Below are 14,663 nucleotides of genomic sequence, written 5' to 3'. Positions count from 1 at the left end.
TCCCTGCCCTCTCAAATCTCAGCCACTGTTCCTGACAATATGGAGAGCAGAGGTAGCAGTAAGTCTTCATAAAATGGAAGCCCAGCTTTCTTCCCCATGGATCACATTTCTAAGTACTGGACCACAGAGCCAGCCATGAAGGAGAGGAATGGACTCCTTACAGTGTGAACGTATATGGTTGGCAAGGGGGATTTGGTGACGTGTGTGGGTGCTTCCAAATTCCACCCATCACATTCCTCATCCCTTTCATCATCTAGGGCACTGTTCCTTTAACCCAAGATGTTGAACAGTTTTATGAGATCTTGCTGCACTATGGTTCATTTTCCCCAGCTCAGCTTCCCAAGTATACATGGGGCTTCCTTTCTGCCATAACTTCTCAGAGTCACTTTCCTTCTGAGAGCGGAGAGTTGGCTTCTCCTGATGAATAAGAGAAAGACTACAAGTGTCCCTGCCCAGGGACTTTGGCTACTTTCCTACTCAAGAGGGAGAAGCCTGAGGCTCCAAGAACATGTCCCCACGCTGCAGACATAAAGACTGCATCTTCCTGAGCCAAGCAAACTGGGATAACTGTTGCAATTAACCAGATAACTCAAGAGGGAAGGAAACTATTCTTGCCTATTCAGATGGATATTTGGGGACCTTAATTATCAGCAATTTTTCTCAATCCACAAATGTATCAGTTATTGTCAGTGTGGTGAAGTCTGTAAGATAAAGACATTCCTATTTATTTTCCTACAAAGTACAAAAAGTTATAACAAAAGAAATATCATGGATTTATTTGAGTTTTTATTGTTCAGAAGCCAAGAGCTATAAGGGACATCATGCAAAAGAGATTTCAGGTGGTGATTTTTCAGGCTTTCTTTTGGAGAGCGCAATTCTTTGTCATGTGAAATTTTAAGTGAAACTCCAGTTTATAAAATACTTAAAAAAATAGAGAAGTGCTGGCTTTCGTGGATAGTAGGGGACCAGCAGTCCTACCCCTCTCCCATTTTAGTGAGGCTACTATACAGAACCCCCAGGAGGCTACAAACACAGTTTGAAAACTAATTATCTACTTCAACTAATATGAGTTTCAGATATGGAAATAAAGGCACAGAGAATTTATTCAACTTGTAGTCTGTTCGAATTGAAGGTTAGAATTCCTTTCTCTTAGTGCAGTGCTCTTAATGATAGAGTTTGAATTTTGTTTTGATCATTGATATGTAACAAACATGAAATTTAGTGACTCCTTTTTCTTATGTATCTGAGCTTTGGTCAGGGCTTTAAAGGGAATATCTTGTTTTGTTCCATGATACCAAGGGTCTCCATTGACATAATCTAACTGGTGGGGGCTGGCTGGATGTCTCTCTTCATGCAATTTTAGTGTCTTTCCAGTTGGTCTTTTCAGGATGGCAACCTCAGGATACTTGGACTTCTTTAAGGAGAGTCAGGGTTCTGAAGACCTATATAGAGCTACAAATCTTCTATCTATCCTAGAAATTCCCAGAGTGCAATTCCTACCTCATCCTTTTGGTCACATAGGGCCAATCCTGGTTCAGTGTGGGAAGAAACTACACACAAGCATGCGTACTGGGAAGTGTGGATTATTGGGGAGCCATCTCGAATGATAGCTACCTGATTACCTTGCTTTTAGCATGGCCTTACTAAATAGGTTCTGATTGGTTTGACCTGAAACTGAGAACATAGAAGTCATTGTGGCTTTCCTTAGGTCATGAGAGCACTATCATGTGGAAGAGTGGTAGAATAGTTCTAGAAGGCCAAAAGAGTCATAATTACAAGGAAGCTAGTTTTAGTTGACCAGAAGAAAAGAACCTTCAAACAAGTAAACCAGCCAACATTAGACGTGGCTTTTTCAGCGTGAGTAGTGAATTTCTCCATTGTTAAGAGAGGTCTGTCTCACTCCTTCTACCACCGGAAGTATCTGATTCTCAGTGAAGATGATTAGAGAAACTTGCATCTCCTTGAGCTTTGGGATGCTGAAATACTATGTGCATTTCTAAGAATCAAGATTTCATATAAATCTAATTCTTGTTTGTTTGTCTTTTCTTTTTCCCCCTTTTTGGACATTTCCTTCATCTGACTGCCCATCAATATGTAGAAGAAATGCTTATTCCTACTCCTATTACTTGTAAGTATCGACCCGGGGAAACTTTTCTTCGTGCCCTGTGAGGGAACTGTAGCATGCATTTCCTTCACCAACCAAGTGTCTGTTGGTTTTCTCGTACTCATTTCTGTCTAAGTCATCTGTAGCCCCAAAGTTTTTATTTCACATAGATGTTTTCCATTTGAAAATGCACTGTCATTGTTTATGTCTGTTATGTTTCTGCCATCTTGGATTTTTCCCCCAATTTTTGGAGATGTGAAGGCAGTATAATTTTCTAGTTAGAAATCCCTGAATTTCATCAAGAGGTCAACCTAATCCCCCTGCAGGACTTGCAGAGATAAAACAGAATCACCAGTCTCAGCAGCTTCAGAGCCCATTGGTGTCTACTTGGGGAATGTGTAGCATCGAGGGGCTCAGAGGTTAGAAAAAAATCATGGGCTGTTTCCTGTATTTCAGTAAGTCTTCAGGGAACCATCTTTACCTAGAACCAGCTTCACAGGTGACAGAAACATCCAAGATCTTTGCTTTGGGCCTAAATGATCGCAGTCTGGGGTTTGGCATTAGGTATCTCATGTTACCAGTGCATTTTGTAGTTATAGCTGGCCTGTTGCCTGTCAGTTTTTTTGCACTTTCTAAATGAAGGTGATGGTTTTTTTCATTATTAACAGACATTTTGAAAACACAAATATAAAGGGGAAAAAGCTCCCATCAACAGATCCTTGATAATGAAAAGTTAAGAAAACCACTGAAGTAGTCCCATCTTCCTAATATGCATTTCCAGTGTTTGAAAATTGAGGTCAAGGGAAGTGTATGAAACCACTCATCCAGTGGGATTAAAACTCAGGATGCCTGGCTTCTGGTAAAGTGTATTGTCCATCATTCCATGTCTTGCTACACCCCTGGCACACCCAGGCTTATGAGGGAGGCCATGTCTGCTAGTGATTGTCGGCTGAAGCCTTCACTGATGAGGATGGACCAAAATAAGGCTCTCCTACCCCGTTTGCTTAATGTTTGGGTTCCAGGACAATAGGCCAGACAATGAGCAGATAAGATTCTGGTACTAATGCCATCAGATTATCCAGGAACAAATGGACTACCACCACCAACACTGAAAGTACCAGAGAATTTGCTTTATTTTTTCATTCATTCATTCCTTTGGTAAACATCCATTGAACATGCCTATTATGTTCCAGACACTGTGGATGGAGAGATGGCCAGGACGTTGAGCCCCACCCTCCCAGTATTCAACCCTCTCTGGGGTCTAGGATAAAGCCAAACACTTGAAATGTCAACTGAGAGGTGCCTGTATGTACTCTGGTATAGGAGTGCTTACTGGGATGACTAAATTTCTAATGAGGCAAGGAATGGTTACCAGTGTTTATAGAGATGGATTTTTCCCACTACTGAAGAAATAAGAATTCTAAGCACAGGAACAACATGGGGTGTTGTCGCTGTGGTAGAAAGAGAATGAACTTTCAGAGTTGTGATGCTCTGGGGACAAGTCACATCTTTGTCACTCACGTATGAAACCTTGTGAAAGTCTTCTGAACTCCTTGAGCCTTATTTCTCTTAAATCCAAAATAGGGATCATAGTGCCTAACTCAGGAAATGAGGAATTTTGTAATGGGCCTGGAACAAAGTTGGCACTCCTGAAATGTTAGTTTTCTTTCTTTCCCCCTTCAGGGCAGTAGGGGTGGCCCCTAGGAGCTCCTCTGGTCTTCCAGATGTTCTTCTGGCCTCAGTGTTCAACAGTAGGTATGGGTATGCAATGACCCATCATAGTCTCTAGGCACCTTAGCTCCTTTGTCAGTTAGCCAGTGTACTTAGCCCTGTCTTTGGATGCCCAGGCACTGTGGTAGAATTAAAGATGAAAAATGTGAAAGTGTATGGGACAGACACTCAGGTACTTGTACTTCAAGGTGCAGTGATACACAAGGGTCTTTCAGTTTTTGCAAACTTCAGAGCTCTAAGTCACAGACCTTAGACTGTGAAACTCATGCCAGCTCAGGAGCTGAGCTAACAATTCAGGAGAGGAGAAGAACTGGCAAAGCAGACAGAGAGGCAGGACGAAAATCTTCAGAACCAAGAGGAGAAGTGCTTTGCAGAAGGAAGAGCCTGAAGATGCTGGCAGCTGTGGGAGGGAAGGTCTTGGGGCAGAGTGTTTGGGGACAGGGAGCAGCCCCAGAGGGCATGCACGATGGGTTCTGTGAGGCCATAGGATTGAGAGATGCATGGAAAAGGAAGAAAGGAAACACAGGGAAATGCTGACCCTGTGATTTCCAGGTTCAGAATTCCACTCCCCCGGGTCTTAGGGACGGACCTGAGTGGATGCCTTCAGCCCTCTCTACTCCAAGTGTGTCTGTAGACCAGCAGCGTTGGAATCACCCGGAGCATGTTAGAACTGCAGCATGAGGATCCCAGCTCACACCTCCTGAACCCGAACCTGCATTGTAACAAGAACTCCAGGCAACTCTCATGCACATCAAAGTTTGAGAAGCATTGACTTAGCCAGAGTCCTGGTGGTCTCATCAATAAAATAGGAAAAGCAATACCTCCCCCTGGGGTTGGGGAGCCACCTGGTCCCTCTAAAAGTCCCTTCTCTTCTTCTGTGAAAGAGAAATGCTCCAACATGCTTTGGCTGAATAATCTTGTCACTGAAATCCATGTTTATTCAGTCAACAGGTATCTGTGAGATTCCCAAGGGTGGCCGGGGGATGGTCCCAACTGGCACGTAAGCATTAGCACAACAAACAAAGCTCCCTGCCCACATGAAGCTTTTTAACAGAGGAGATCAAGAATAAACAACATGTATTAAAAAAGTGGCATAGATGTTAAGGAATGGTGGAGAGAGCTAAGGGAAAAAAGGTAGATAAGCCAGGGAAAGGGGCTATAAAGTGTGAGTAGGGAAGAAATAGAGAAACTTCTTTTTCCCCAAAACAAAGAGGTCCTCAAGGGCGCTCCCTGCACTGAAAGATCCTAGACACAAGCTCGGGGTGCACAGACCTTTTCCAGAGGGAGCTGGTGGTAAATATTTTTGGCTCTGCAGGCATATGGTCTCTGTTGCATCTACTCTGCTGTTGTAACAGGAAATCAGCCATACCTGATGGACAAGGGAAGAAGCATGGAGGTATTTCAATTAAAAAAAAAATTTATTGTGTAAACCTGGCGGTTCACAGACCTGTACCCCTGGGGATAAAAATACATTATATGTTTATTAAAAAATTAATAAAAAAATACTGCAAGAAAAAAAAATATTTAAAAAATATCAAATACAGGGCTAGATTTATCCTGAGGGCCATAGTTGGCCAATTCCTGCCCTAGAGTTTTGAGGCAGAAAGAGGCTGGAGTTCAAGATTCGTTCTGTTTTATGAGCTGCTACTGTGCGCTGCACCATGTGCTTGCTGTTGCAGACACAGCAGGGAATGAGGCATACCTGGTCAGGTTGAGAAGTGGGCAGAGGTTAAAAGGAACCACCCATCGGTTGCTAGTATGGGCCAGGCTCTTCTCATGCTCGCGGCAAGCCCTGCAAGATATGTGTCACTGTGTTGAGTCTACATAGACCTTGAGACTGATGTTGGGGGACTTGTGCAGATCCCACAGGCAGGATGTGGCAGGGCGAGGGTTTGAACCCAGGACCACATGCCCCTCAGCCCTGCCCATCCTTCTCCCTAAACTCTGTTCTTCAGGGGATGGAAGGGTTCCCACCTAGACCGTGTGCTTGGACAGCCCTTGGCCAGGCTGCCGGAGAGCCAGGATCCACAAGCAAGTTTGCCTCCTGGCAGAAACTCACTTCCATGCAACGACCTCAGTGCCTTGCTAGGGACAAGAAGTGGTAGCTATCCCTCGTTGGCAGGGAGGCCCTTGAGGCAATTCTGGCTTTGCTATCCTGGGGATTTGCCTGGTCAGAGCTGAGAGCACCAGACTGCCAGAGCAGAGGCAGCCAAGGTTAGAGTGAAGAGTGCCCCACTGAGTGCTTATGGCCAGGACAAACAGAGCTATAAATCAAAGGAACTGAGTCCTAGGGACAGAGGAGAGTCTAGAATGCGGTCCCCAATGTCCAGCACACGAGAAAAAAATGGCGAAATAATGTGGGCTTTGATATCAGACCTAGATCACAGTCCAATGTCTCCCTCGTCTGCCAGATTGTTCAGACCTTGAACAATCATGGAGCCACTCTGAGCCTCAGTTTCCGCATCTGCAGAGCGGCGATGACAGCGGTGACTCCCTGGCATTTTGAGAGGGCTGGTGAGGGAGGGTCTACGCAGAGTGGCTGACACAAAGGAGGCATTTTATAAATAGTAGCTATGATTCCTTGCATTCCGAGCTGACAGAAATGCTTCTCTAGAATGCCTTTTTGCCTTCCTACAGTAAAGAAGCACCCAACAACCTCGGCGTCTGTTTTTTAAAAAGGTTTCAGGAGCTGGCATGTGTTCACGGGTTAATTTATCTCAGGGTGTGTGATGGGCACAGTAATTGTTTCAAACAGAGACATTTTAGTGTAGTAGTTCTTGAAAAAGCACTAAGATGTTTACCAACTGTTCCGGCAGAGAGAGAGAGAGCACTTAACGGTTTCACCTAGCCTCGGATAAATGCCATGCAAGTATCAAGGAGGCGGAAAAGGGTGACCTGGGCTGAGCCCTGTCTACAGACGCTCTGAAACTCATGTTTTTTCCCCCATTATATTTTTCCTATCTCTCCCCCTGGCAGCATGTTTGAATCCTACATTTACCCTACAAGGTCCAGACCTAACAGCGCCTCCTATAGGAAGTCTTACCTGATTCTCTCCACCTGCGGGAATGGGCCTTTTGTCAGTGCTCTCACTGTGGCTGCTTTTTATCATGGGCAGGAGCAAATGTGCCTTAAAGATGTTTCTTGTTCATTGAGGTTTCCCCCGTGGTGCCCACCACACAGGCACAGTGAACCCCAGTAAGTGTGTGTGGAATGAATGAGAAGAACAAGATAATATTAAACTAAAGTCAACAGAGAGATGATCTGTTCTCAAAAAGAAAAAAAAAATGTCAACAAATTTTAGAATTTCAGACCCTGTACCTCCCTATGCTGCTGTTATCTTTAAGGTAACCTTTGGTCCTGTTCAGCATCTGAATCCCAGTTTCCTTATATGTAAAATGGAGCCTAAGAGCGCAGGAGGAGATGATGTTTGGAAAATGCCTAGCACACGGTTGATCCTCACCCAAAGTAAGAAACCACGTCCTTTGTCAGTGCGAACACCTTTCCACACCACAGGCTTTTGCAAATCAAATATCTTCGCCTCGATACACATAAAGAGGAATTTAAAATGATTATATCAAGAGATACTCAAAAGGCATTTTATGTAATTCATCAGTCCCTTCAAATAAAAATGAAGGAAAAAATGGGAATAGAAGGAAACCATTTAGAGATGATAAGTATCAATTACCAAAAGCTGACGGCAAACGTGTTGACAAGCAGAAATGGAAGGTGTTGCCACGAGGCCAAGGCAGAGTCTAGAGTCATGCTGCCGCTTGCCGCTCTGCCAAGAGGAGGACCGTGGCAAAAATTCTGATTCCTGGGCCCCAGCCCAGAGCAGCTCAGTCCCTCTGAAGGTGTGGCCCGGGAATCTGCATGTGTGCGCACACCTCAGATTAATCATTCTGTGTGTGGACTTAGAACAACTTCTCTCCCCGAGGCCACTGTCCTTTTCTCAGTATTGGAAAGTATTGGCCTATGCCCTGTTCCTGGGATGCCTCGGCACCATCTGTGCCTGCAAAATCCGGGGACATAGTATCTGTAGCACTGCGCCCTCATTGTCGTTGCATTCAGCTGGCTTTCATTCATCCCCTGCTGACTCACTCATTCACGAGTCATTCTCCGGTTAGACAGGTTAGACTGCCCACGGTGTGTTTGCACGTCTGTCTCCCTGTTGACTAGGACAGTGTATTACTCATCTTTGGCTTCCCGATGACTAACTTGGAGCCCAGAACAAATCAGACATCGTAAGACTGTGTTGATCACATGAATGAGTACACACAGGTGGGTGTATGTGTGAGGTTGATGCCCCCATTTTGTCTGATCTCCCACTGAACTAGACTATTCCATTCTCTAGAAGTTCGTATCCGTTCTCATTTATTTTGGCCTATAGTGATGCGGCGGGACTTTTGGATCAGACCTGTTTGGTAATTTTGTATTGGTTTTAGGTTTAGAAATGTTGTACTTGCGTGTCACAATTACAAATGCAAAAAAGTAATGAATGCTGATGCAACAAGATAGATATAAATGCGCTGGGGCAGATCATGTGAACAGAGAGATTTGGATGGGGAGTGCAACTGAGTGGATGCTTTATTGTTTACTCTATTGAACTGGAGTCTAAACACATCAGTCATGAGTAGCGAACAGAGCACATCTACAAGTCAGAGGCTCTGTCATCTTAATCAGAGAAAATACAAATGAGCAGTTCCCGTCCAAAGAAGATGGAAGATGTTTATACTTCAGTTTTAAGTTTATACTTTAAGTTTTAAAACCAGCTAGGTATTAGTGATGCCTGGAGGCTTAGCAAGGTATGCCTGTGATCTTAAATGCTTCTACTCTGTAAATGCATTTGAACTTTATAAAGAAGGTAAAAGAGAGTGCAGAGGGTTCTGTGTTGACAGAGAGTGGTGACATACGGAAATGTGGTTGGAAAGACAAGTTCTCAGAGAAAGTTGTGATGTGCTACTCTGATCTGCTTTCAAGAATGAAGGGCTTTGGGTAAATACCAGTAGTGGAATTGCTGGATCGTAGGGTAGTTCTATTTTTTAAAAATTTCTTGAGGAGACTCCATACTGTTTTCCACAGCCGCTGCACGAGCTTGCACACCCACCAGCGGTGTGTGAGGGTTCCTTTTTCTCCACATTCTCACCAACACTTGTTGTGTCTTGTGTTTTTGACTTTAGCCATGCTGACTGGTATGGGGTGGTATCTCATTGTGATTTTGATTTGCGTTTCCCTGATGATGAGTGATGTGGAACGTCATCGCATGTGTCTGTTGGCCATCTGGATGTCTTCTTTGGAAAAATAGATAAAGAAGTTGTGGAAGTGTGTGCGCACATGTGTATGTGTACGTGTGTGTGTAAAATGCATATATAAATGTGTGTTTATATAAAATGGAATATTATTCAGCCATAAAAAGAATGAGATCTTGCCAATTGCAACAACACAGATGGACCTAGAGGGTGTAATGCTAAGTAAAATAAATCATCTGGAGAAAGATAAATGCCATATGATTTTACGCATGTGAAATTTACAAAAATAGAAAGAGACAAACAGCAGTAACAAAAAAAACACAAATATAGAGAACAAACTGGAGGCTGCCTGAGGCGAGTAGGGGTAGAGGATAGATGACATAGATAAAGGGGATTGAGAATACACTTATCTTGGTGAGCACTGACATATGTATAGAATTTCTGGATCCTTATATTGTGTACCTGAAACCAATATAACACTATATATCAATTATACAATTTTTAAATTAATTTAAAATTGAGAATTTTAATAAACGAAAATTAAAAAAAAAATTTAAAGAATGGAGAAGCTCTTGGTTGACAGCCCCCTTTGGGACAACTCGCTCTTCAGAGCTGCCTCATCTAAGGTCATGAGGGGTGTGAAAGTCATCCCTTCGGCACTTCCCGTGGGGTTGGCTCAAGCGTTCATCGCACCTGCATCACCAAATTCCCTTCCACCCACGCCTTCTCCTCCCCTTCCCCTCCCCTCCCCTCCTTCACCTTCCCTACCCCTTTCCCTTCCACAGATGTTGACCCCAGAAGCATGTCCTAATTCATCTCCTGCTCATCAATTTCAGTCTCAAAGTCTCATTCTCAGGGAACACCATCTGCCACACTTCCATTAGCTTCTCTTCCGTTTGGCCACTGGATGCGAGCGGATCTAGTCCATGGCATGCCCCTCCCCTGCACCCAAACATGGCATTGCCTTTCGACACACCATGGCCAACTAACTGGGGTCACCCCTTGTTGCTCCCTGATGATAAGTAAACTCTAAAAAGTTCTTTCTCGGACAGTGATTCATTCACAGGCATTTGATTCTCACGTGTGTTTGTCCTGGGCGGGAGGCTGTGGGCATCTTCATCCATAGCCCCCACTGGGGGAGCTCACTGTGTATCACAGAAGAGACTGTAGCAACCGCTGATTCGGCCAGAGGAGAGAGCAAGGGTCAGAAGTGCCCACCACGGCACTCCTCAGGGCCCTCCAGGGCAGCAATGGGTTTAACCCTGAAAGCACTTGCCTTTAGCAAGTATCCCCAGAGTGGGAATGTCTCTTGCAGCTAAGGCTGTTGCAAAGATAGGATCCAGAGGCACAGACTAGAAAATGCCTTTCTAAGTGTTTCAACGCCGTGCTTTTAATGGAAGGAAGTGCTTTAGTTAAGCTCTGCAATGTTGATAATGATGATAATGATTACATCGCGTTTGTGTATACAACTTTATCTCTTCCAAAGTGCTTTCCCACTTATTACCTAGTTGTCTGGTTGGGCTTGGAGGTACTTAACAAGGTATCATCAGGCAGATAAAAATGTGCTGTGCAGGAAAGAGCCCTGGGCATGCTGGCTCAGCAGCTTAGGGCGCTGGACACGATGGACACTATCCCACTTTCAGTGTCTCATCTGGAAAATGGGAGCGACAGCACCCACATTTTAGAAAGACTGTACTGTTTAAGCGACATGTTCTCTCATTCATAAACGTTTACAGAGCAGTTACTCTTGTGCTAAGTACTGAGCTAGGTGTCAAGTGTTTAGAAAGAAGTGTCCTTCTCTCAAGAAGCTCACAGCTGAAAAGGCAACTTGCCCTTGTTAGTTGCCCATGAAAGTTATAAAAGAATGTTGAGGGTACATGAAAGAGGGAGGTGAAGACAATGCAAAGGTAGAAGTCACCCAATCTACTTCGAGGAAAGACATCTGGGGGCCAAAGGGCTTAATAGGATGCCTGGCAGGGGAAAGACACAGGACCCCTCACTGGAAAAATGACACCCATGTTTCTCCTTGGCCCCACTGTCTAGAAATGCGCACACACACACACACACACACACACACACATTGTATAACTAGTTGATGTGCTGGAGAGCAACTTGGGAAGAAAAGAATGGAGTAGAGAGAACAAGAAAAGAGGAGGGAGAAGGTATGAGTCCCAGACCTACTACGGAGCAGCTGTGAATCCTAAGCATCCTGAGTTTATTTCTTACCTATAAACTGGGAATTGTAGTGCCCAATTCATGAGATTTTCTTAAACCATGAAATGAGGGGCACCTGGGTGGCTCAGTTGGTTAGGCATCTAACTCTTGATTTTGGCTCAAAGTCACGAGGTTGAGCCCCATGTCGGGCTCCATGCTGAGCATGGAGTCTGCTTCAGATTCTCCCTCTCCCTTTGTCCCTCCCCCAAACCCATGCTTTCTCTCTCTCTCTCTCTCTCTCTCTCTCTCAAAATAAATAAAATCTTAAAGAAATTGAATGACATAGTATGTGTGCCAGGGGAATTGTCATTTATTAAATGACAAAGCTGAGCTAGGACAGAGCTGTGGTTGGCTGTGTCAAGGTTGGGGGAAGACAGAAGTTGTAACTTCCAAACACAAGTTAAATGGAAGAAGAATTTGTCAGACAGAATGAAGTCAAACAGTTGTAGATAGTGGTGCTTAAACTTACATAATTTCTCCCCTGAGTAATCGGATAAATGCCCTTTCTCCTGGCATCCATCCACCCCACATCAGTGGGAGAGATCACAGTCAGTTAATGATTGTGGCCAGCACCACAAAGGTGGACAATGTCATTTCAACACAAGAAGACTTTGTAGACCCGTGGTCAGAAAAATGGCTGGGGTTGGAGGTAGAAGGTCTACCCTTGGCGATTTCTAAAATCGGGGCTAGGGAATGACAGGTCTGTCCTTGGTAATATGGCTGCCAAAACCTGCCTTAAAAGAGACAAGTTCCTCAGAAGGCAGAATGCAGAACATACACTCTCTTGTGAACAGCCCCATTGTCCCACTAGGTATGTTGCCTCCTTCCTGGGAGCAGAGCTCAGAGGATTGGTGCGTGTTTGGGGAGGGCAGTGAGGTAGGAAGGGTACTATAAGCCAAACCTATAAAGACTGGAGAACTGATTCCATTGGTGTCAAGGGATGGCTACACATTTTAAACGTGGTTTACTTTGGTTGTAATGGTTACTTTGATCTGAAACCAGGGCTGAAAACCATCCATCTGAGAGAGCTTGAGAATATAGGGTCATGGCATATCGGCATTTAGAAGATGGGCACAAGGACCTGCTTAGGTCTGCTTAACCCAGAACCTTAGCTGAGAATTTGATTCCACTGTATCATCGTATAGACATAGCTTTGATTATATTAGTGGAAATTGAGTTTAGAGGGCAGAGCCCTAGAAGACAGAGCCCTATTGGCCAGCACCATTTCCTTCCTTTAGATATTGAGGTAGACCATCTGTATGCGGTTCACAAATGTGTAGAGGCCATTTAACGAATGGCAAAAATGCTCCAGACACATTTTAAAATAGCATTTAATTTCTCATAACAATCACTTCTCATAGTGGTGTTGGTGCTACCATGAGGAGTAAAGACCCCTCCGCCATGAGCAGTTTCCTGAGAAATCAATGTTCATGAGCGTTCCTTTCATCACCGAAACCTCAAGAAGCCCAGTACGTCTGCTTATGAAATCTGCTTTTTTTTTTTTTAAATCTGCTTTTTAACAAAATAAAAGAATATTGGCTGAGCTTCATTCTGGAGCTGTTTCTCATTCCAATGGCTTTGAGCCACTGTGCAGGATATTCTAGGAGGGTGAGGGATTGTTGGGTGTATTACAACTGTCCATGTTTTTTAAGTGGAAGGGCTAAAAGGTTGGTGTGATCAAGACCCTGTTTTTACTGGAAGACTTGACTTTGTAAAGAGTGAAATATAAGGTCTATTAAGGTTATAAACCAAACTGAGCCTCAAGATTAAAGACGGCTTGCTTTGTTTTGGAAAAGAGCTTAGTGATGAGGGACATTATATTAGTAATCAAGAAAAGCTTAGATAGTCTCTATTTTACTTTATCCTCCCTTCCCACGTCATTATGATTTGGACATCTACTGATGAAGACAGAACTTGTGGTGAAAAATCTAAACTCACATATGGTTAATAAGGGATCTCATACCATTCTTTTGTTTTGGCTCTGCTTTATACTGCAAAACTACCAAGAGTGTGAGGAGTTTTCCAGGAGACTGATGGCTCATTCAAAGTGTATACCTCCACTGTGTTACCATACAGGTGTCTTCCAGCCGTCTAAGCTAGAAGAAGTTTGATCAAGAAGTGATAATTCTGTCTTCTTGTCTTTCACCTCTTGTAGGAATTCAAAAGTGCTTTTGCCTTAGCTCTGAATGGCGAGGAAAACCATACTCAGTACCTAGAAGCAGTGTTATAGAAAGAAGACGTGGACTGCATTCGTGTTTGAATCCTGGCCTCTGCCACTTTCTAACCTAACTTCTCTGAGCCTGTGTTTCCTCATTTGTAGAAGGAGGGCAGCGAGACCAGATTTGGAGGGTTCCTGGGGGGCTTTACCAGGATTGCATAAGAGAAAGCACTGCGTGTACACCATCTGGGTCATAGTAGGTGCTCAGTGCCTTGTAGTGTTATTGTATTTTATGTTTTAGGTCTACACGTGTTTTGCACTTTACACAGTACCTTTATACAGGTATCTCCTATAACTTTCAAGGGAGGAAGTATCCTCTTAAATGTAGGGAAATGAGGACTTACCGAACTGATGAGGGCCACAGACTATTTGAAAGAAATTCATGGAACAGACTGGCCCGTTACTGGTACCATGTTCTTAGGATGGATTGGGAGGTGGGTGTGACAAGGATCTGGCACCAGAGCTCGTCAGAATTATGCCCTCAGAGACCAGACAGAATATGCAATGAATAAAGTCCAGAGTCGGTCACTACCTGAAAGTTTATAAACATTGCTCCAAATTATGATTGGAGGAAAAAAAAAAAAAAAACTTGTACCAACCCCTTTCTTCCATAAAATACATTCACCATAATAAATGGGACAAAACTTGAACAAGATCAAAGTCAATCATCTTTTTATAATTGGAAGAAATTTTATAATCTGCACTGGAGAAAGAAGGACAAAGATTAAAGACAAGGTGATTTGTTTCTTAAATAGGCCTCTTGAGTCCCACCTTTTTTTGGTAAGATTTGTTCACTTCAGAGAGAAAGAGTGGGGTGAGTGGGGATGAGGGGCAGATGGAGAGGGAGAGAAAAACTCAAGCAGACTCCGTGGTGAGTGCAGAGCCCAATGTGGGGCTTGATCTCGTAGCCCAGGAGATCATGACCTGAGCCAAAATCAACCAACTGTGCCCCTGAGGTGCCCCAAGTCCCATTTTTAATTTTATAGGATAAATTTTTGTCTCTTAATGTGCTTTTTGTTTATTTTTTTTCTTACAAATAAGCTTCTGCCATGGAGAGGACTTTATTCAAATTCAGTTATACCAGACCTAGAGAAAACATGTTACTTAAAAATGTACCCAGATGAATATGATACTTAGTAAGACAACAAGT

The 14,663-nt window shown here is 43.7% G+C and overlaps 1 protein-coding gene across 16 annotated transcripts in view; it reads left to right on the top strand.

Moving 5' to 3' along the window:
• PTPRT (protein tyrosine phosphatase receptor type T) overlaps positions 1-14,663 on the top strand; it is a 1,049,177-nt gene that overhangs the window by 881,894 nt on the left and 152,620 nt on the right. For 9 of the 16 annotated variants that reach the window (XM_082744637.1, XM_082744651.1, XM_082744652.1 and 6 more), the window contains one exon: positions 2,099-2,128. The exons of 3 other annotated variants lie outside the window; for them this stretch is intronic. In XM_082744637.1, coding sequence (XP_082600763.1) covers positions 2,099-2,128 — 30 coding nt within the window. Of the gene's footprint in view, positions 1-2,098; positions 2,131-14,663 lie in introns of all 16 variants that reach the window. 4 more of the 16 variants (XM_082744650.1, XM_082744648.1, XM_082744645.1 and 1 more) reach the window with 1 other exon arrangement.

Source organism: Mustela nivalis (genome assembly GCF_964662115.1).
Source record: "Mustela nivalis genome assembly, chromosome: 8".
Classification (NCBI taxonomy): domain Eukaryota; kingdom Metazoa; phylum Chordata; class Mammalia; order Carnivora; family Mustelidae; genus Mustela; species Mustela nivalis.
The sequence above is the reverse complement of the archived record's forward strand: the minus strand, read 5'-3'. Positions and strand labels throughout refer to the sequence as shown.